Below are 24,065 nucleotides of genomic sequence, written 5' to 3'. Positions count from 1 at the left end.
TCCGCAGACAAATGCAGCCATGCAAGTTTGCAGGAATATATTTTAAATGAGGAGATATATTTCACGATGTCCGATAATCCGAAAACGAAAATTCACGACCCAGCAAGAAATTCCGTTAAAATGTGACTTAATCGGAATGGAAATTACGCATACGACCACGTCTGTTAACTCCCCATCGGAAAAAGATTCACGGGAAGAACACCGTCGTCCTGCCACAGTCGTAGAGAACTCGACAGACTACGCATCTCACATAGAAGCCTGAAATAACAGAGTATAAGATATGTGTATGAGATCCGGTTCAGGCCGTCTATATGTCAAACCATAGTAGATATATAACCTAGATGCGCAGCTCATGACTGCACGATCGGGCAACCAAAGACGACTAGAAATCGGCATTGTTGCAAACAATCGGGCTGGTTGTATTGCTATACGCTATAATTGTTCGACACAATGCCAATATTCTCGTAGCCTATACAACAGCGGTCGGGAACCTATGGCTCGCGAGCCATATATGGCTCTTTCGGATATAAGATATGGCTCTTTACCAAATAAATATTTTTGTACTGAATTGATCTATTGCAGCGACTTGTTAGTAAACTTTCATCACGACCAGAATAATTATCCCCGTGGCAGTATAAACATGTCTTTGAGAGGTAAATGCAATGCCGTCTTCAAGTTTAAGGACTATATAGAACTATTTTCAAAATATTCAAATTTAAGTTACTGTCGCGCCGGCGACCAATATCCTTGGGAATTCGAGGTAGCCTGCCCGACTCGAAATCTTGGATTTCGCGATACGTTGATTGATCAAAGAGAATAGCAGACATGGCGACTCCAATATCTTTTCAAATACACATTTCCTTCCTGATCTACGGCGCGAAATGAACTGCCGTGAACGTGACATTCATAATTACAAACTCGAATTACAAACAACGCCATAGCTATCCCCGTTCTTGATTGGCAACTGGCAAGTAGCTCTACATGCGATAAAATAGGCGTGTAGCGCAACGTTATATGTTACCACCGAATACTTTGAGAATTGAGAAGTCGATCAGTATTTATATTTTCGGAATCAGTGCGACAGTTACATTGGAATAATATCAGTTATAATAAATTCTAGGCTATTTACGATGAATCGCGTTATCAGTGGTCAGGCTTGGCCAGTTTGTGCCTTACCTCTCGTTTCACGCTTTATTTTTGAATAATAAATTGCAAATTGTGTGAATTTTGGAGAAAAATGTTCAAAATCTAGCCATTCATGAACATCAATAGAAAATACCAATAATAATTGAAGGTTTCAAATTTTTGTTAACAGCCATGACTGGGTAGGCCTACATAGATTGCTGTAGTTACCATGTTTGGCTCCACCTACGCATGTGAAGATGAGTTCTCGCATTTAAAATGAGCATCACGGCAAGCCTACGTTCTCGTATTTCGAGTTTCGCATGCTCAAGTAAAGCAACCAGCATTAGTTCGAGTTTTTACAGAGACTATGTGGCGCACACGGCGAATGCCATGTATAGGCTAATGAGTTCGAATTAGTGCTACCATGACGTCAGGAATTTTGAATTGTGACGGAACAGCTGATTGACATGTATGGATCTTTGGGAGGTAACATGGAAAAAAATAAGGCCAATATGGCTCTTCGGACAAAAAAGGTTCCCGTCCACTGCTATACAAGGTCGATAATTGCCGGGTAGTTTCAGCGCCTTGGCCAGCCGAGAATATATAATGTATATTTTCGGACTCACCCCGACAGTAGCTATCGTCCAAGTTCAGTTTTGTAAATTTACGTTTGTTTGGAGACGTATAACATGGCAATATCTGTTTGCGAAGCTACAATAAATTGCTGCTAGCAAATTCTGGGTACCCACTACCCAGCCGTGCAGTCATGACTGCAGTTGTTTCGCCTCCACCCTCCATCCGTTGCTACGTTTTTGATGGTCAAACTCACTTTTGCTCGTTGGAGCGTTACAGTTCAGTCGCCACCGACCGGCCCGGCGCGCGCAGGTCAGACGGCAGTCTACCCTCTTCCCAGAAGCTCTGTCCTGTCCAGCAGGGCTGGCGGGCATTGCTAGCTCTGGAGGTGTTTCCTCGTTGAGCAAATGACGTGCTAGCTCTTCGTTCGTGAAAGGACACTTCGAATCGATCTGAAACCAATCGTAAAGTCAATACCGGTACAGTGACACGTATTACTCATACAGACCGTGAAATTTTTGAAATCAAACGAACATTTGTCGTTGACGACTTCGACTTTGGGTTTGCAGAGTTTGTCGCGTGACCACCGACTCGCCACGCAAGTGACTCGGTCACTGTGAGAAAAGAAAAACCTCAATCATTTATGGGGTAGGCTTGGACTTGTACAAACTACCAATCTAATTAGTTAACGGTCAACTAACAACCAGTGTTGGGATCAAGTCACTACCTTCGAGTCACGAGTCATTTCGAGTCATTCACATTTTGACTCGAGTCAAGTCAAGTCAATCGATTTTCAAAGGTGACTCGAGTCAAGTCAAGTCACTCGATTTTTAAAGGTGACTCGAGTCAAGTCAAGTCAAGTCAAGTCACGAGTCAAGTCACAATTCAAGTCAAGTTGCCTTTTCGAAGTATGAGGCATGATTACGTCATTGCATTTTGCTAGTTTCTGAAATACAGATTGAATGGTCATTGATTCTGAACCGATGAACGAATATAGAATTAAATGCAAGAAGGCGCTGTATTGCTCACATATACGTAGAACTGTTAAAATTGAGAAACGAATTGCTAAGATGCAATACATTCGAGCCTGCGCCATATGTTTGAGGAGTATATAACTATATTCGAATTAAATTCCAATAAAACAAGAGGTTAAAGTAAGAACAGAGAACAGAAATGGATATTTTGGTATTAAATTATTTTACTATTAATTTACAACAACGTCTAGCTGTAAGCTTCGATCACTTCGTTTGTGACCGATTTATTTATGAGAGAACAATGGAGGCTCAGCAAAACACACGATCATTGAATGATTGGTCGCTCTCACGGGTTACATTAGCGTTTCGCGGACAATCCGAACATATGGAAGATACAGCGATTTTTATCGACACCGATTACCAGATGACTTGAAATTGACTCGTGAATTTTGCTCCGAGTCACGAGTCAATCCACTTTTCTGAAGCCTCGAGTCAAGTCAAGTCAAGTCATTTTAGCAAAGTGACTCGAGTCAAGTCAAGTCAGACGAAAAAGGTGACTCGAGTCTGACTCGAGTCAAGTCATGACTCGAGTCATCCCAACACTGCTAACAACTAGTGCAGGGCCGGGCAACATACGGCCCGCGACGGCATTTAGTCCGGCCCGCGGGCAGCTTCCCGTCTTACATGATAATGTGGCCCGCTGCCGATCAATCTGTCGAGATTCCCCACTACTTGCTTACTGCGTCAAATTTTAGTGACTCTATGTTAATATATTCGTGTGTGCGCACTGCGCAGCGTGCGAGAGTGGAGCTTACGGGTATGTTCGTCGAAGGGAGAAGACTTGCATTGTCAGCATTTACTATGTACTTAATCCCAATGCTGTTTGTCGTAATCATGGTGTTTGTCGACTGCAATGGTCATTTACACCAGGCCGATATTTCTTATTTTTGATTCCGTAACCGCCAATTGATAGCACGGCACAAGTCCAGGCTTTTGTAAGACACCGCTAAATAGATATGCCGAGGAGATGGCGAGGAGGAGCCTAGATAAACCTCCAACACTTAGGTAGCAATTTTAGAGTCGGACTCGAACCCACAACACATTGGGTTTTGTAACTTTGGATTTCACCACTGCACTATCTCGCCACCTACTCAACGCTAATGGATTGATATCTTGGTAAATTTTGGGTACATGCAGGGCTTATCGAACAACTTAAATCTTAATTAACGATCGCATCCTTGTGTTGATTGATCAGAGAGAAGCAGACATGGCGGTGCATGTATAACAGTGGTTCTCAAGCTTGGGGGCGTGAAAGCATCTGAAGGGGGCGCGAAGTCACAGTTAATTGGAAAATTTTTCGCGGTTCGCGCGGTTTACCTCAGGCTCATGGTGTTTACTGTACGTATCTATTGTCAGAATCTCATATTTGAGAATTCTCTCATCAATAGCCATAACCTTTAATGTCATCAAACTATCCGTTGGGATGGCTAGCATTTTGATTCACCTCTTTAATATTTGTGATATCACGATAAGGGGGGCGGAATTTTTCACTATCAAAAAGGGGTGCGTGTTCAACAAAGTTTGAGAACCACATCACAAAGCTGTTCTCAAATCCACATTCTCTTCGACATTATCGGCGAGAAATTGCTTTGAAATAACATTGCTTCGTTAAAATAATATCATTAAATACGATTTATTCCATCTATAATGTATATGTGAATAAAGTTGCAAATAATGTATCGATTCAGCAATCCGGCCCGCCAAGTACTTAATTTTCCTACATCCGGCCCGCCAACTGGAGAAGTTACCCGCCCCTGAACTAGTGAGTAGTGCTAGTTCTGGTTCCATAGTTGCACATTTCGAAAATTCGGTAATTTGTACAAGGGTAAGCTAGATTCCAGATTAGCGTACATAGTACACCAATGCATACTCGATTCGGGAACAAAATTACTCAACCAATCAATGCGTGACAACCTTGAAACTTGACGCGGTGCTTGATGACTTCATCGTGATATACAGTCATCTCCCGGTTAAGTACGCAACTTGATCCTGACTAGCTTGTGCGAACTTATGTTGTAGTGCGTACTTAGCAGATATGCAGCCACAGAGTGAAGGTATGCTTGCAGCTATTGTGCGCAAACTTTGCATTTCTTTACGTCATTGACGATGCGTTTCCCATGTTCATTTTGTTGGTGGTTTTCTGTGCCAGGTTTTCTGTGCCATTATTTTCTGCTAAGTGTACAGCACAGCCAAAGTAATTTGTTGCGTACAATTTTCGCTTTTGCGTGATGTCAAGTAAAGGTAAGATTGGAAGTCATCGCCAAGTTGTGTTTGTCGTACGATCCAAGTAAAATAAGTCTCGCCAGATAGTGTTTCTGGTTGTTTGTGCAGTTGCCACGCTAGCACACAAATCTCCATGCAGTTGAATAGCATATTCATATTAAAATGAACCCGAATATTTTCGGCTGACACTCGTCAGGGGTAATCGTCAGCAACTAGTAGAGAATTCGAAAGAACAGCGTATATCAACAATCGTAACACAAAATATGACGTCACCAGCACGAAATGTCGAATACGAGAGCGTTCAATGTACTATTTTTAGATGATACACGAACTCTTTTTGTTGACACAGCCTTGGCTGGTGTATTTTGATAAAAGTCGACTCCAAGGCGCACAAATGAAAGTGTGAGCGACCCTTTCCGAGTATGCGAAATCTGTCTGCATACTCGGAAAGGGTCGCTCACACTTTCATTTGTGCGCCTTGGAGTCGACTTTTATCAAAATACACCAGCCAAGGCTGTGTCAACAAAAAGAGTTCGTGTATCATCTAAAAATAGTACATTGAACGCTCTCGTATTCGACATTTCGTGCTGGTGACGTCATATTTTGTGTTACGATTGTTGATATACGCTGTTCTTTCGAATTCTCTACTAGTTGCTGACGATTACCCCTGACGAGTGTCAGCCGAAAATATTCGGGTTCATTTAAATATGAATATGCTATTCAATTGTATATTGAAGTTCTGTACCTCAAAGAAGCTGTTCAAATCTCCATGCACAATGCACATTGATTGGAAACCTAAATCTCCGGCCTGTATGAAGAATCGGAGATGGCCTGTCAAATATCTTAGTCCGAGTAAAGCATGGATGGACGTTGACACATGTTGGAAACGGTTCAACAAAGTTTTTTTATTCCAGAGTAAAACGGAGAACAGGACGCCCGGTTCTCTTGTTGTTGGAAAACGCTCCGGAACATTTTCCAGCCTTTGAACGGAATAACGTCAAAGTGGATTTCTTCTCGCCAAACTCTACTGATTGGAAACGGCCATGTGACATGGAAATCCTCGCGGCAATGAAGAAGATAGGTTCAAATATTTATATCGAAGCGAGGCTCTGGACTTTTACGAGCTTGACGAGAACTTAAAGGCACACCAGAAAGGACAGGATAAAAGATTACCCAGAGGGGCAGGGTGTTGCTTATGGGATCCCTGCTCATTTGCTGGATGCTGCTCACTATGTAAAGCAATTATGGAATTTAATATCGGTTTGCATCGGTAAGTAACATAGTCTCAACTCTCAACTACTAACTCTGTTGGATGGAAGCGTTGATGAGGAAGCTAACAGGATTCATGCATGTTGATGACGTGAAAATTGAAAGGTATTCACAGGCAATTTTAGGCGACGTGAATGCGGTGTTGGAAACGATACAGACTGAAAATGACGACACTGACAGTGAGAGTGGTTGAAGCAACGATTGTGCACCTGTCGAAAACAGCATCGTGTTGCATGGCTTGGAGCACTTTACATCAAAGTGGTTGAACTTGAGGATCCGTTGCTGTGTCCTGTCTTACAGGATCAAGCAGGAGGTGCTTTCGATAATCTCAAAAGCACTTTCGAATGCTCCCAGCGAAAACTGAGACAGGTGACGCAGAAAATAGTTCAAAATATGAATCAGATGACTGTGCGCGACATGTTTAAGCAGTGAACTATTGTCTAGTTGACGTTCAACTTTTCCATTTAATCCAGTTCATGTGGTCGCTATTTAAAATAAATAAATTGCTGAAAAAGTTGAACCCAGAATTTGTGAAGAATTTTCGCGTACTTATCCTGGATGCGAACTTAAACGGTTGCGTACTTAGCCGGGAGTTCCGCACCAAATATTGTCGCCCATCTCGGTAACAAATAACGTTAAAATCAACGCAGACCGATGATGGATCTTACGCTAGTTCAGTGCTACAATACAGACGAATCGACAATAACATAGTGAGCAGTCTGAATTCAAGCGTGACGCAAATAATATGATCCATATGGGGACTGGCTACAGCGATGGCACATGCTGTATGGGGATTCTAATCAATCATTATTGAGATTAATTCGTTTATTAAAAATTAAACTTGCGCTATTAGAAATAAACGCCGCTCATAAATAAGCAGCTTTCTTGACGCACGCCACCCTTGACCCTTTAAGTACACGATGGTCTCTGTTGTAAGTTCTCTACGAATCGTGTAGCGCCCACCTGTGTTTTTTGTAGTTTGGGCCGCACTTGTGTAGAACGCGACACCAAGTCGCAGTCGGGGTCAATTCTTCAGAGTCGCATGACACGTCATTTACGTTCAAACTGCTTTTGCGGCAATGCGAGCTGTCTTCTCGAAACGCTGTTGAAGCACGAACATTCGGCTTGTCGATGTTTATATACACAGGTGGTCAGGAAAGATGCACTTTCACTTTTCGAAGTACTCCTATTAGGTTTCACGTAATGGTTTTATACTACTTATATTTGACAGTTTCCAGTGTTTATGCAAGGGGTGTCAAACTTAACTTGAGTCGTGGCTCGCCTGCCTGATTCAAGCCTTTTGATAGCTCGCGGTCCAGACCAGCAAAATGAATGCAAATTGTGTTCCTCCAAATCCGTGTTCGTGCTTTTCACTAGACCAGTGGTTCTTAACCTTGCCTCCAGCGCCCCCCAAGGGGCGCTGGCGATTTTGAAGGGAGCGGGAACGCTCAGGGGACGATGTGGGTGGCGCTGGGCTCAGGGGGGAGATATGGGAGCGCTGGAGAAAAATGGCTTCGCAGTAGATGATGTGGTAGTAGGACATATCCTTAATGAGTATTCAGAGCGAATTAACACCGAAAACTTCGTTATATATAGCCTACAAAAGACATATAGGTTTAATTGTCCATAGGCGCCTTAATGACTGGCACGGAATGTTCCTGTCTTGGCAATCTGAATCTCAGAAGATGAATTTCATCTGGCAGGGAAAAATTATATGCCAGTGAAGAAATACCAATTTGAAATCGTGTGCGTCTTTTAGTTTAATACGATTGGGCGACAGGGATATATAGAACTAGATATCCATGTTGGGCGATATCCCTGTTGGGTGATTCTATATTTTTTGATATAGCAGACAGGAGGTCACGAAATAAAATCATGCAACGAAGTCATACCAACGGGTCCGCCAGACCGAATATGTTTAATTATTAGTTACGGGGCCTACAGTTTCCAAGACACCTCACAATGTTCCCACAACGTTTTGACGAGTCTGCGTGCACTTACCAACTCTTTGCGCAGACCCTTGGACAACAGTGCGTAACGACTAAAAAAAGGTCATAACTTCGGATTTGTTGTGCGCAACGTAGATTTTCTGTGCGCAGAGACCGTCCCAGCACTGCGCACGTGCGCAGCTTAGAGGGAACATTGCACCTCACTCAGCTCTACCCGTAAATCTGGTTACGTGAGCAGAGAGGACAAGAAATTGATAGCAATATATATGCAATTCCCGATGTTATTAACCGATTTTACCATGAATTATCGAAACTTTTCGCGCTTCGCACTGGCTCGCTAAACAGTACAGCTGATTTCGTGGCAAAAGCGAACAGCGTGATGGGGGGCGGTCGGTTTATCACCCTATGGGAGCCCAAGACCCAAGTTTTTTCGGCGGGCCTGACGAAGTGTCGTTTCGTTCCTGCCAGCGGGTATACGTCCGAAGAGGTATAATTATTTTTCAGTGGTCCTTCCTTTTCAATTACACATCACTTAGCTCCACCAGTAAATCTGTTTACATGAGCAGAGAGAGGATAAAAATTGATATCAATATATATGCAATTCACGATCATATTGACCAATTCAATCAATAATTATTGAAATTTTTCGCGCTTCGCGTCAGTCTGGGGGTGAAGCCCCCTGAAAGTTTGGTTTATCAGCCTATAGGGGGTCCAAAACCAACGTTTTCTTTTTTTGGGGGAGGGGCTGACGAAGTGGTGTTACGGCCCTGGTAACGAATTAATTGTAGCTACGAGCACGCCCGAATATGTTTAATTATTATTTACGCGCTCACTCAGCGCTACTGGTAAATCTGATTACGTGGGCTGAGAGGATAAAAAGTTTATAGCGACATATATATGTAATTATCGCATATTCATTCCTGCATTGTAGAAAATCTTGCAACCTAGAGCGACCAGGCCACATAAACTTTGCTGACCATCGAAATCACGCTATGGGGTTCTTGGGGGCGAAGCCTTCAGAAGTTTGATTTATCAAACTATGGGTGCGCAAGGCAATCAATTTTAGGGGGGTTGATGAAGTGCCGTTACGGCCCTCCCTCTTACTCATTGTCTTTATTACATTCCTTACAATATGAGGTTGGGGGGCGCTGGAGCACGATAATCTTTGATAGGGGGCGCTGGAGGAAAAAAGGTTAAAAACCACTGCACTAGACTATACCTGATTATCAAGCCTAGATGCATAATCGTATATTACATTAGATTCCGGACCATACGAGCTCTATTGTACACCTCTACACCTCTATTCGCAAGCAATGGCATGGGCGATAATTCCAAATACCATGGGTGGCAGATTGAATACAGTTATAAACAGCTAAATTAGTGGTTCTATCCTGCCGTGCCGACATTATAAGTTTGCATATTTCTTTGCTCCTTTTGTTTTAGTGTAATGTGGCGTTAGCCTTATGTATGCGGAATTGCGGATATATGCGTTGTGAAGAATACAAAAGGTTTCGGACGTTGAAATAATATTAGTAATAGTATTGTAAAAGTAGTAGTGGCGCTTATCTCCGATAATGATATGGTGCGCCACGGTCTGTAATTACCTTCTGGTGTAAGCAGGACCGTAACTGCCGCACCCCAAACCCCCCATTATTTCGTGAATTAGCGCTACGAGTGATTTAAAGTTGCCGAATATTTTGATTATTTTGTACTCTTCCCCCAAGAAAAAATACGCATGATTTATAGAAATGGGCATATCGGCACCGGTCATTACCGCGCCACGACGCATCAAGACATACGAAGGTTTAGGTCACGTAACATGCGACTCCAAGAAGTGTGCCAGAACGATCGGCAGCAAGAAAACCTTGGCCTTATGCTGACCGGAAACTTCAATATATATATATATATACATATATGTTTGATTGTCCATAGGCGCCTAAATGGATGACGCCGAATATTCCTGTCCTGGCAATCTGAGCTCCACAAGACAAATGCCATCCCAAAAGGAAAAATTTTTTGCCAGTGAAGAAATACCTATTTAAAATCGTGCGCGTCTTTTAGTTTAGTACGTTTGGGCGATATCAATATATTTTGACATAGCAATAGGGTTGCATTTAAAACAAATGGTTGTTTAAAACATGTTTTAACCTTTACTGAACGGCGGGCCTCTATGCAAAAATTTGAGTGGATTCACAAAAATCTTCCTAAAATCCGAACGCCGGGACTTGAACCAACGACTAAAGTATCGCCAGAATCTGCGTTTCAATACGCAACAGCGTTTTAAACGAAGGCCTTTTTAAAAAAAATTGTGTTTTCTTCAAGTTGTATAATTATGCCATAATTGTGTAAAAACTTTCCAGAAAATATGTCGTATGAGCCTACGGACGATTACCACCCAATTCAGTCTACGTATATACGATATGGAATGGTTGGAACCCTAAAAATATTTGGTTCAACAGCTGTATAGTATATAGATATTTCGTTAATGGAGCTTACCCTACATTTTCAATTGTCGATGTCAATCCATTATGACGACACAATTGAATATTCGTGACGTCATGGCTTAAAAAACATGTTTTAAACAAGGGCCTTGTTTCAAACATGTTTGTTTCAAATTGATTTTTGCTTCAACTGCAACCCTCCATAGCACGAAATAACATCATGTAACGCAGTTATTATACCAACGGGTCCGTCCGCCCCAAGATGTTTAATTATTCTTTACGATCCCTACAGTTTCCAAAACACCCCACTCAGTTTACCGGTCAATCTGATTACGTGAGAAGAGAGAATAAAAAATTGATAGCATTATATATGCAATTCCCTATGATATTGACCGATTCAATCATGCTGAATTATTGAAAATTTTCGCACTTTCGTGTATTTAGGCGAAATAAGCGGGGAGATAGCCTAGTGGTGAGCGTCGGCGCCATCGAAGCAGGCGTCGCGCGTTCGATTACCGCCGTCGGAGGTTATTCTGGGATCCTCGTCCCCCGTGTCGTCGTTTTTACGGCGACAAAAAAGCCCAGGTAAAAAGACCCGACAAAGAAAGAATAAGAGCAAGAAATAGCTTCTAAAAAAAGACCGACGAAGAAAGAATAACATCGAAGAAGACTGTGACATCGGGCACTAGCTCGTGGTGAATGCCAGTTCAAGAGACCCTAACTGGTTGGTTCTGCGGCATCCCCCTATCTTTTCATTACATCGCATTGCGTGTGTCTTGAATATCGCATTTCTTGAATATCGCATTGTGCATTGTGTGTGTATATTGGGCAGATGAAAATATAATATGTCTATCGATTGATTGAAGCTGACTTACTAAACAGTACGACAAATCTCGCTGATAGGTTGCGGCAAAATCGAACAACCTCCCCCCCCCCCTCATAGAATTTCGATTTATCATCTTATGTGGTCTCAAGACCGGCGTTTTGGTGGGGGGCTGACGAAGTGCTGTTTCAGTCCTGGGTATAAGTTACTTTGAAAAATTATTTATCTTCGACTATACGGGTCAAAAATTGAAGGAGTCTGCGAGATGATATCGCAAATAAGGCCACAGGGTTAATAGTATATGCAGGACCAAGAAGTTGTGAGTTTTGATTTAGATGTCATGATTACGACAGGATTCGATGAAAAATGAACGTTGAAAGTCATATCTTGAACAGTGTAGAAGCAAATGGTCGACTGTTTCGGGGATATCACAATGTATACGAGCGTTAAGCCTATACGTTGGAATATGGTGTACTTATTAAATCATCATTCCGGCTTCTCTCTAGGCAGGGTATTTTGAGTGAGAAGTTGCAGCAGTGCGACCACGGGTCCACCGTGTACGGTTCTATACTATTACCGAGAAAACCATTACCGAGAATGGACATTACCGAGAATGCCATTACCGAGAATGGACATTACCGAGAATGGTCATTACCGAGAATGGACACCACCGAGAATCAACATTACCGAGAATGGCCAATGTCAAAAATATAGCTTACTGAGACTGACGTTGTCGAGAAATTTATATCTGAGCATCGATACCGAATGTGGCAACGCCGTGGTGCACGCACACGACCTGTTCATATGCATAACATGCCTGCATTGCATAGATTGCATTCTCGGTAATGTCCATTCTCTGTGGTGTCCATTCTCGGTAACGTCCATTCTCTGTGGTGTCCATTCTCGATGGCTTCCATTCTCGGTAATGGCATTCTCGGTAATGGTTTTCTCGGTATTGACCGGACACCACCGTGTACTGTTATATTCTCCCCGTAACCAGCATATAATGGTTTCGGATTGGCGCATTTCCATGAAACTCTAAACTTGGTGTGCACTTTTTTTGCCTTCTCAGAATTTGGTGTAAATGTTATCGATTTGTTCCGAATGGTGACTAGGGTGCCGTCGGGTGATTTTAATGTTTAGTTTTTTTGCTTCCGTATTTATTACTAAAAATCTCAACAGTCGTTGGAAATGTTTTCAATCTACTCAGAATTGCTCCGCGGACAGTAGGCCTATATGTGTTTGACACCCCTGGTCTAGGTCGAATTAGTTCTAGAATACTTACTATTTTGCTGACTTGGAAATTGCTATACTTCTAACTGTAATTGAGTGAAATTTATGACTTTACTTCTACTTGGACTTGGGTTACAATTATGACTACTTTGCCCAGTTCTGTTACTATGTAATATCACGGAAATCACGTACTGGTGTACTGCATACGAATGTTTTTCCCTCTCTTCAACCAGATTCGTACTTTGGTCGCGTCTAATTCTGTATATATCGGCAGATTGACTTGGGTGTTCGTCGTCCCATTTCTAAAATATCAAAATTTACAAGACATCTCGAGACACGACACTTTCTATAAGTACAATTTGTAGGCGTTTCCCCCTTTCTTCGTATATCGAAGCGTTTCTCCGGTTCGATGATTTCGGATCTGCAATGCAAAATATCCCCCAGGCTTCATTATCAAAATAAATTAATCGAACACATAGAGTCTTTATCTTCATCCAACCGAAATACATAATAAAAAGGCAGCAAGAATGATGATACGGAGAAGAACGCAAAAACTATGTTTGGTGTCTCATAGAGATGATCGATACGACCTTATAGCAGTCAACTCGTCTGATCTCACACGCAAATACGACGTCTCTACATGAATTGGCTATAAAAACATAGACAGGTCTATCTAGGTCAGAGGTCTCAAACATGCGGCCCGCGATGACATTTTGGATTTCGAATATCCGACAATGTTTAACTGATAAGCATCTTTTTTGAATTTGAGAACTGGAAATTCGCATTGTATTGCCCTCAAGATGTATAGTTAGTAGGGATGGTGTGAACGTGAGGTTCACGTTCGCGTTCTGCGTGTGAACCTCAGAAATTTAGAGGTCCACGTTCACAAACGAACGTTGCTAGGTTCTGCACTGTGAACCTTTTTCATATATGACAATTTTCACTTCATTATAACATCTTTGGTTGAAATTCATTTCATTTCAACTGCGGGCCACTGCATGTATGGCGCTGGGAGCATAAAAAAGTCAACACTAAATAAGCAATATGCATGCACCTTGGCAATCTCAAAAATTTCACTCGCCTTGCTACAGAAGTGTGCTCGAATTGCCTCTCTGCTGTGGGCTTGACCCGCAATCACACAACATCAAGAGCGAAATACATTATATGTAGGTAGTCAGCGAATGATTCTTATTCAACGAGACAATCAAATTGGTTTCGTTGCCTAATGTAAAAAAATCTAGCAGGCGTACGGGATCAATCTTGATTTCATATGTTTATTATATCATGAAACCCAAATCTGCGCGATTGTGATGTTGATGGCTACTGCTGTATAACTTGTCATTCAATGTGCATGCCTCCTCTTTACATCGCCTATGCCCAGCTGGGTGTCTGATCTTAAGACTACTCCTAGTCGTTGCGGCATCTTCCTATCATTCATTGTATTGCAGTCTTGTGACGTTTTGAAGTGATGAAATTTGATGAATAAACTTGAACTTGAACACACTGCTCAATATCAACGTAGCAATACTCAGACGCCGAATACATTGTCAGGTCTGACCTGGACCGTTAAGGCATAAGCTTAATTATATTCCCTTACAAGTAATCGTCGAAATTGTTGGCAAAGCGACGGAAGATATAGGCTTTATGGGATTCATATATCATTTGATTGCCCCAGATGATACATTTGGCGACGTTTAAAACGTCAATAGGTACTTCAGAATTGTAGCATTATGTGGCCCAAGTCGTCGCTAGGCATCGTGTACAGTTATATAGGCTATCACTTCACTGAAATGTAGGGTTGTAATTAGCAATATGACGTCACGTGACGTCATGAGGTCCACGTTCGCGTTCACACAGAACCTTTCAAAAAGGTTCGCGTTCACACGAACCCGAACCTCTCAGAGGTTCACACCATTCCTAATAGTTAGTTACATCCGGTGTCACCTTGGGTATTTTTTCCTTGTTTTTAGCGTCAATTTAATGTGGCGAGTGTATAGTAGTCATAGAATACGCTTCACAGCTGTAACACCAATGGATTCGTCGGCGATTGGATATTGATATTGCTATTGCGCAGTATTAATTATATTCAAGTTGTTATAGATCCAATATTCGAAGGTAAATCTAACCCCGATTTAATTTGACTTTTTGGTAATGACATGATCAATAGCCTATAGTTATCAGGAGTATGCCTGAAACCCACATTAGGCTGTACTGCTCCAATGATCTGATATCAAATCTTTTCTTTTTGATTCTAAAATATTCTACCTGTAATTTTGACACGTGTCCGCTATAGCCGCAAAATTTTAACGTGGCAGCTTTTACCATGTCGTGATGCATTTGTGCTCTCGCATGGTGTCTACAACTACATATACAACTACTATGCCAAGTATACAGCAACAATTTTATTCAAATATTTTTAAATGTGTTTTTTCGTGTCAGGCGTGAATTCACAATAGTTAATCTTATTTTCACGATGCATGTGGAATTTCAGTATGCAAGGTTCCGTCATATAAGGCTTAATTGGAAATACATTGGATCGCACTATTACTGGTGCTGCGGCCTGCGGCGCAATCAACAAGTAGGAAATCGGCCCGCGAGCACATCTGTATTTGAGACCTCTGTGCTAGGTAATACTAATAGCAGGAAACGCATCAATCTGAAAAGTATAGTGCCAGTGTTAGAATGTCGGTAATCGAGCAAGTCTATCATACGGCTATTCACGGATATGCTACGATAGTGAATTTCATATGATAAGTCCTCGGATAGGTCTGGCAAAATCGAGTGCCTGGCTGATTCAGTCCTGAATCTAGTATTCGGCTTCGAGTCGAGTCGAGCATTCGAATATCAGTAACATCACAACGGTATGACATCACAACGGTATGAATAACACGAAAGGTCGAGGTCTCTGTTGTGCGGTCACAAAGAATATACGTGCTAGTTCTATCACATTACAGAATATTTTTCGACTATATATACCAGTGGTTGGCAACCTGCGGCCGTAGCAAGTAATTTGAGCGGCCGTGGAAACGTAATTGAATTAGTAAGTGTTGGCGGCCTTTGTCACGAAAATTGAATTTACGAATTGACTCCCGAATTTTCGAAAGAATTCAATTAATCTGTAATTTTCTTCGCGCAACGTGCGATTCAATGCAACTTCATTTTTCGATTTAAATATCGTAGCGCCCTTTGTAATCTGAGCCCCACAGCACAGATGCGAACAGCAGAGGGAAATGATGCGCCCCGTATAGAAATATAAACTAGGAATCGTGTGCACCTCACGAAAGAAATTGGTCTCTGTTGCGTTTGAGCGATTCCGACACATTTCCACTATACCGACAATGGGAGGTCAAGAAATAACATCATGCAACAAAGTGACTCATAACAATTGGCCCACCAGAAGAATCAACATCATTTATCACTTGACCTATATTTTCGAACACAGCACTCTCTCAATCAACTCAACCAGTGAATCTTATCACATGGGCTGAGAAAGGATAAATATTTGATAGTAATATGGGAAATACTAATATTAGTGAATAAATTCATTCTTGAATCTTAGAAAATGTTCGCGCGACCATGACCAATCCCAGTAACTATTCATAAAATGAACAGACGCGATTTCGGTGCTGCGCATAGTAAGCCGCTATGAAAAAGTAGATTGGTCCACAGTTCACCGGAAATGGACATGGGCGCATTGGACAGTCAAGCATGGGTATTTGGAATCCAGTTAGTTTATTACGACTACGCCCTAGACTGCGGCCGTGGGCAACATAAGTAATCGAAATGCGGCCGTCAATACACTTATGTTACTGCATTTTATGACAATGGTGTGGGTTGCTTACAACTTCTCATATATTCCGTTGTCACTAACGTGAGTAACCTTTTACTACATGTTTCGTATGCTGTGAACATCCATTCGAGGTTTCAAGTCTATATAATATCGAAACTATAATTTTAGCGTGGAGCGTTTAATTTCAGTCCTCGAAAATATCTTATTTAACTCCTCAATTCGAATCATTATAATTCATACATGATTCCGATTCGAGTGCTCGAATCATTGCGCCCAACCCTAGTCCTGACTGAGTATAGTCAATTGATATCTTACTTAGGTTGCTATCAGGTGGGTGTAAATAGATGTATCCCTTTGACGAATATTTTGTATTATGAGAGACTCACAACTTCAATATACAATTGAATTGAATTCATATTGTAACAATCCCGAATCGTCTAAGACTAGCTATCTACGAATTATCTATACTAGTTGCAGACGATTACAATAGTGTCAGTCAAAAATAGAGAGGTTCTTTCAATATCGATATATGATTCAATTGTAGAGTGAACAATGAACATCTTTAGCAGGTGTGAACAAATCATCAATGACACGACGAACCTTCACGAAGCCGTTACGCTTCAGATCCAGTTGATCGATCCGTAGCAAAATCTTTCTGCCAGAAGGAGCAAGAATGTTGTACGATCCGCCGTTTCGCGAAAAAACCTCGCCGTGTGCTGCTCGGAGAACTGGAAATGAACAGGCTCAACTCTGCCCTACATACACACATTCACAAAACTTACTTTTAGAGCTACATTCGCTGCGCTGTGCCTCGATTGTTATCAATAAGAATACGATCACAATTTTCATCCTCAACTTATCGTTTCGTCGCTTGCAAAATATTCTGTCTGTTACCATTCCGAAGCTTTCTCAGCAAGCCGTCATTCGCGAAACGCAATGCTGAGCGACGTCATCAGCTGTTTCGGTATTGAATGAAAGGAACACTTTGATGATTTCCGGTTCCATCGTTCGAACGCGAATTCGGAACCGGATATGCTCAAATCTGGACTTCGTCCGATCTCGCCTATCGACACATGCGTCATTCGTTTTCATCACTGTAGTCGTTTTATGTTACCCCTTATTTCTTTCAATCCAGTGTGCAATGTGCGTGCACGTTATTTACATCGCCTAGGCCAATGGTTCTCAACCGGTGCCTGTACCGTGGCACACTATAGCAAGCGATCAAAAATCTAAATCGGGCTCGATGTGAAGTTTCTACATTTGTCAAATCAAAATGGCTGTCTTGCTCGCAATCAACATCCCCGCGAATTCGCCTTTCATGACTTTCGTGCCTTGAAGGCTGAATTTAGTTTTGCACAACACGTTGATTGATCCCAGAGAAAGGCAGACATGACGGCGCCTATGTGACAATGCAGTTTTAAAATCGTCATTGTCTTCCTAATCACTCATCGAGAAATGAACTCCTTTGGAGGTGATGCTCACGTTTACAAACATAGCCCTACAGTGTACAGCCTACACGTTGCGTTATTACTTGTTAGGTTGCGTGCCGGCACTGCCGTTAAAATGTTGGTTTGGAGCGCAACGTTATGTTACAGGCGACGAATTTGAGTGTGAAGTTGATCAAATTATATCAGTTAACATATTTCCCCGCCGCTGATGTTATAATTCCGGTTTGTTGGAACTATAATTGAACTGCGAGTGGCTGTCCCTGCCAGTAGAACTATTGATGTATTGCTATCCTCAAGAGTGCTATACGAACTGCGTCGAAATGCGTTTGGTATCCATGTATGTATCGTCTGCGTCGCCTCTGTGATATTCGTTAGTGGCGATTAATTACATCGACAATGCGGTAGTGGTCAGAGTTTATTGTCAAACAAATCTTATGAAATAGATTCTGTAAGCGCAGCCCGAAGTTTCAACGAGATCTCAGTCCGCTTGTTAGGTGGTAGCAGAGGTAATAGCTAAAAATTCAAAACCTCACACGGAAGCGCAGAAAGTTATTATTCCGGCTTGCACCAGAATTGTAAAAATATGTTTGGGACCAAATCTGCGCTAAAATTTAAAACGATTCCCGTGTCAAATGATACCTTTCGTAGACGTATTTGCGACATGTCCGCAGATAGTGAAGATACCGTAACATCTTCTTTGAAGCAGAGCAAAACCTACTTGAGTGCTCCGAAAAGGGAGACGTACTTCGTCAGATACCACCTCTGTACGACTGTGGGTGCTGCTAAGTATTTGGGTAGTTTTAAGATAAGGGAAGCCAAAAAAAGTTGTTGAGAACCACGGTGTTAGTGTTCTGCAAACTATTTTCCATATTCAAAGCTGCCGCGAGATCAAAAAGGTTCTAAAGGCATTTACGTCTGCCATCTATTCGCCGAACTATTTACGTATTCTACTGTAATTTGTGTGTGTTTTGATGTTACGTAGACGTCATATGATGCTTTTGAATGGTGAATGTGCTATAAACTCTTTATAATAAAGCTTTTCGACGAAACAATCAAAAGTTACTATCGATGAAGCGGGTGAATACATAAACACAGATTTTAGAGTTTGCACTCCATCCTGCAGTCTCTATAATGCGGTAGGGGTCAGAGTTTATTGTCAAACAAATCTTATGAATTAGATTCTATAAGCGCAGCTCAAAGTTTCAACGAGATCGCAGTCCGCTTGTTAGGTAGAAACAGAGGTAATAGCTAAAAATTCAAAACCTCACACAGAAGCGCAGATAGTTATTCTTCCGGCTTCACCAGAATTGTAAAAATATGTTTGGGACCAAACCTGCGCAAGAATTTAAAACGATTCCACACTCTAAATACGAGACAACAGTATCGCCTTTTTTCCCGTTGGCGGCAACGCCGTATCGCGTAAACAACATCAGGTTCGAGAGAAATTTGGTGTCTTCTCTTTCTTCGCGTCTATTTCTCTATTTTCTCACAACGCGGACATCGTTACGGCGAAACTGGAAGTCCGCTGCTGATTCTATTGCAATACGACATTACGGCAGTCACAGAGAGCGCAGATTTGAAGAGATGGTCGGTGAATAGTGGAATTGTATCGCAGCTTATCGACAATTTTAAAGGTAAATGTTAAATTGTATGCCACCTTGGTTTGTTTGTTCTTTATTTGTACAAGATTCACTTACCATAATCAAGGCTTTAATGTCGTACTGTTACGGAAAATTACGTAATTGGCCAGCTATTGCATCATTCACTTGCTTAATCATGAAACGCGAGAGGGCGGAGGTTGGTTCCAGGTTATTGGTGTCCTTTTCGGGTAAGGTAAACCAACACCCACAAGTTATCGTATGACCACTACCTTTCAGTGTTCCCCGTGGGAATGCTGTGCATGAAGTGTGGATTAGCAGAAACTTGACATGAAAATCCTTGGAATAATTGCTTGATTCTGTCAGCAGTGATGATTTTATTCAAGTGCAGAGCAGCAGCTCTCCATGGTAAATGTTGAAGTCCACATGAATCTGTTCGAGTTGAGGTACCTTGTCATACTGCACAGTATAATTATCAGTTTATCTTCTCCGGGATTAAATGTCACCATCTACTGTAGTCTTCAGTTTGTCATTTCAAAGTTGTATTCTATTGATGTGGAGATTACTACTTCATAATTTAGTATGTTTTTAGAATAATATTTCGTTAACAATGCACTGTTGGCTCTACCAATTTTGATAGACTAGAGCCCAGATCAGCTAGGGAAAACATTTGCTTAAACGACATAAGAATCATGATATTCAACTTCATGCCTGCACGCTTCGTCATACTGGAGTTGCAAATCATAATCGGTTTAGAAATTGATGTAAAATGGAGGGTCGTTTTTGTGGTTAGGTCTGCCTGTAAAAACTGAGAAGTGCTTGCATGTCCACCACTAATTGGTGTTTCTCATGGTCATGTAGTGTACAAAGGACAACAGGGAATCCTTATGATTGTTGCTTTATGCCACCACTTTGTCAGCAGTGATAATTTCATTCATGTGCTCTGTTAGCTCGCCCTGGTGAATGTTGAAATACACTTGCATTTTCTTGCCTTGTGATATCTTCCTACACTGCTGACTCAAAATATTCAATGCATCTTGTGTGGGTTGAATGCTGCTACCAACTGTAATGTTTCGTGGTGACCGGTATATGCTATGCAGAATTGCATTTTTCCCAATCTTATTTACCTTGATATTGTCAGAACGGCTGCAGCCATAGATACAAACTGCATAATCTACACACTTACAGACAGAACTTGTCATGGGTTTTTGAACAAGTCTAAATGTCAACAATGCCCTCGCCTAATGTTATCAGCCACCTGTACTAGTGTTTCGTGACGGTTTTACTTTTCGTATCAGGATAGAGAAGATTCCAAGACTATTGTCACAACCACAACTGATGATTTGAAAAAGAATTATTAACGAAGGATACATAGATTGGACAGTGGCATTTCAGGTACGTTAGGACTACGAACACATCAGGCTTAATCATTAGTAATAACTGTTTTATTCAATTGTATCAATCCAGCGATAGTGAGAGCAGGATTGACGAAGCTACTGAAATTGCAGTCATTACTTTTGAAAGCCTGAATAAACCGCCAATAAAAGACTGGATTATCTGCTTTGCAAGTCAAAACAGGTACACACAACTGCAAATTCAATGAATATATATGATTGCCCAAATCATGAAATAACACTTTGAACTATGGCAACCAAGCAGGAAAGATAGACCTATTAACGGGTGTATGTCATGAATGTCCTTACCTTGTAATTAGGGCAATTTTTGTTTCTCTGAAATCCGGTAAAAGTTACATTTAATTTCAACAAAATTTGCAGAACAAAGTTGCATTCATGCATGTATAACCCAGCAGCTCACATATTTATTACTGCGCCCCTAAAAGCTGGTTGCTACAGTTTCATTAGGCTGAAATTCAATGTATAAAATATTCTTACAGTAAAAATGAGAAGCTACCCGCACAAAAATCTCATGCAGGAGATCTCTGCCTTAGTCTGTCATTTCAACTTGCGTCAAGGTTATCGCTTCTTAGAAAGGAGCAAATGTACTTTTATAAACACACAGTTCGAACTAACTGAGCTATCTCAAGAAAACATTACAGTTTGTGCTGGTTTGACCAAAATCCAATTGATACTTTCACTTCTAATTTAGTTGGGCACTGTCGTGCTTTATTGTCTTTGTTCAACGTCCAGCTGGCAGGTCAACTGTTGCATCATAGATAACATTGAGGTGCAGCTAATACCGTTACATACCTCTTGGTTATGGAAATCAAAGAGGATAGGATGGGAAGCTGCTGGCAGCTGTTGAAAACATGTTGCAAAGACTTGTCATACCAATCACTTATAAAAATATGTCTGTTTCAGGCTCACAAGATACCATAAGTAAGAAGAATGGTCCACCGCATCTGGTCGGCGCCAGGCATCAAAATGGATCGATCCAAGGCTGGATTATTGGACATTCGTTCGTTCATTTACAATGTTTCATTGTAAACTATGACCATTTTATCCTGTTAAAAGTAGACATGAACAACTAGACAACATGATAATTCTATTTTTTGGTATATTTTCCTGAAAATTGTACAAGAGATCTACATAGTGTCTATCGAGCTGAGCTTGTACAGATATTTGCCGTTCTCATGTGTTCGAGCATGAACTCTGACGTGATAGGAACTGAACTTCATCGAATTTCCAAGTTTTCACAAATTCAGTAATTGTAATTTAATTTTTAAAACATTGTAGTTCTAATTGTAGTTAATTTTGAAAACTAACCTTGTAGCTGTAATTCTAATTTGAGTTGAAAAAATCTAATCTTGTTAAAATTCTAATCTAATTTAGATTAGGTGAATTTTTCTTGCTGGCCACATCTGGTTGAAAGTTACGTTAAGGTATTTAAACTGTCAAGTAACTATGCCACAAATATTGATTTATACTATTGCAGTGGTGCTGTTTTACTGTGCATTACTTCGTTGCCTTGCATTTAATCATTGACTTGACTTGATGGTTACACTGTAAACTATATAAATATCTTGCGCTTTTAAGTTCGGAGATGTGCGTCTTGAGTAAGTAATAATTTTTTAGTACTGCCTTGGCCCTGTTTCATTGTGCATCATATTGTTGACTTCCATTTTATTATAATCAATGGTTTCATTGCAAGCCTTAATTATTTCATGCTGTGCGTAAATTGCGCAATAGTGCCATGCCAGAATTCCTGATTTATTGTGCATTGTTCGCTTTTATTATCAATTTTTTCATGTTTCGTCTTATCACTGATTTTCACATGATGGTCTGATATTGTATTTGATTTTGAATACGATGGTTTCATTATCACATGAAAGATTTTTCAATGCTGCATGCAAGCGGGGGGTCTGAGTCGACAACGCCAGATCAGCTAGTAATCGCTCTTACGACTGACAATCCCCTCCTGCACATGTACATTTGGTGGTACCACTTTGATCTTATTCTATTAAGTGCCACTTCTAATTCATCAAATAAAGGTTTTATCACCACAATAACCAATTCGCAGCACCTTGTTAATTTTCTCTGATATGCGTGTGGTGGTCTCACACTCACCACAAATGCTATTTTTGACCCAGACAGCCGTATATATTGATTTGTGGTTTGGAGCTTTAGTAGTAAGTGGGCTTTATATACTACGGTATTCTAATGGATTAAATATGTGCACTATACAGTAATCGTGACATTCCACTATATGCTTAGTGAACAAAGTCGATGGGTAGCGCTGGCGGAATCTTCGAGGCTAGCAATAATAGTCCGAATGCCAGAGAAATATTCTGGATTTTTCAGCTCAATAGGGTGTAAATAGGATTTCACCTTTAGGGTGATATTTTTATATCCACCTTCAAAGTCAGCACAGTTTTTACATAGTGCCTAGGAAACGTCTATATGAGACAACACCACATGCCACAACACAAAACCACAACATCAACGGCTATTCAGGTGTTCTTTTTTTTACGTGCAACGCGTTCTCTTTGGCGTTGTCACCAACGGAAAAATATTTAGTGTGCAGTGTCAAATGATACCTTTCGTAGACGTATTTGTGACATGTCCTCAGATAGAGAAGATTCCGTAATATCTTCTTTGAAGCAGAGCATAACCTACTTGAGTGCTCCGATAAAGGAGGCGTACTTCGTCAGAGAACACTTCTGTACGACTGTGGGTACTGCTAAGTATTCGGGTAGTTTTCAGACAACGGAAGCCACAAAAAGTTGAGAACCAGGGTGTTAGTGTTCTGCGAACTATTTTTCATATTCAAAGGGTGCCGCGAGGTCAAAAAGGTTGAGAACCACTGGCCTAGGCCCAGGCCAAACGGACATCAGATGGTATTGACTTTGATGCCCGATATGAATGAAATCTTCAAGACCGGAATCACCGTACATACGTGGATGCAGTAATAATCCATTTCTTACCCCAGTTGAGTAGGAAATTATAATGGGGAAAAAAATATAAAACAATTAAATATGAGAGAGCAACACTAAAACATAGGAAACGGCTTCGGTTGTTGACTGTGTGATCTTGTGTTCAGAAAATAACATCTATACACACTGGTGATATTGTTGTAACACAGGGGTCACCAACACGCGGCCC

General features: G+C 41.1%; 1 protein-coding gene and 1 long non-coding RNA gene across 2 annotated transcripts; one reads left to right on the top strand and one right to left on the bottom strand.

Annotated features, from left to right (window-relative positions):
• Positions 1-22: 22 nt before the first annotated feature.
• On the bottom strand, positions 23-17,444 carry LOC145437813 (uncharacterized). Its single transcript, XM_080315112.1, has 8 exons — positions 17,243-17,444; positions 17,061-17,188; positions 13,027-13,091; positions 12,863-12,972; positions 7,188-7,326; positions 2,207-2,312; positions 1,955-2,150; positions 23-258 (listed from the first exon to the last, which is right to left on the bottom strand). Exons 1-8 carry the CDS (start codon positions 17,355-17,357, stop codon positions 188-190), a joined length of 930 nt encoding a protein of 309 aa, XP_080171238.1. The 5' UTR covers positions 17,358-17,444; the 3' UTR covers positions 23-187.
• Positions 17,445-19,254: 1,810 nt separating this feature from the next.
• LOC145437816 (uncharacterized) lies at positions 19,255-23,486 on the top strand. Its single transcript, XR_013914744.1, has 4 exons — positions 19,255-19,542; positions 20,805-20,901; positions 20,974-21,084; positions 21,825-23,486. It is a non-coding gene; the product is annotated as an uncharacterized LOC145437816 (long non-coding RNA).
• Positions 23,487-24,065: the final 579 nt, after the last annotated feature.

The sequence above is a fragment of the Botryllus schlosseri genome, chromosome 4 (genome assembly GCF_051294905.1).
Source record: "Botryllus schlosseri isolate E-star chromosome 4, Bs_hap1, whole genome shotgun sequence".
Classification (NCBI taxonomy): domain Eukaryota; kingdom Metazoa; phylum Chordata; class Ascidiacea; order Stolidobranchia; family Styelidae; genus Botryllus; species Botryllus schlosseri.
The sequence above is the reverse complement of the archived record's forward strand: the minus strand, read 5'-3'. Positions and strand labels throughout refer to the sequence as shown.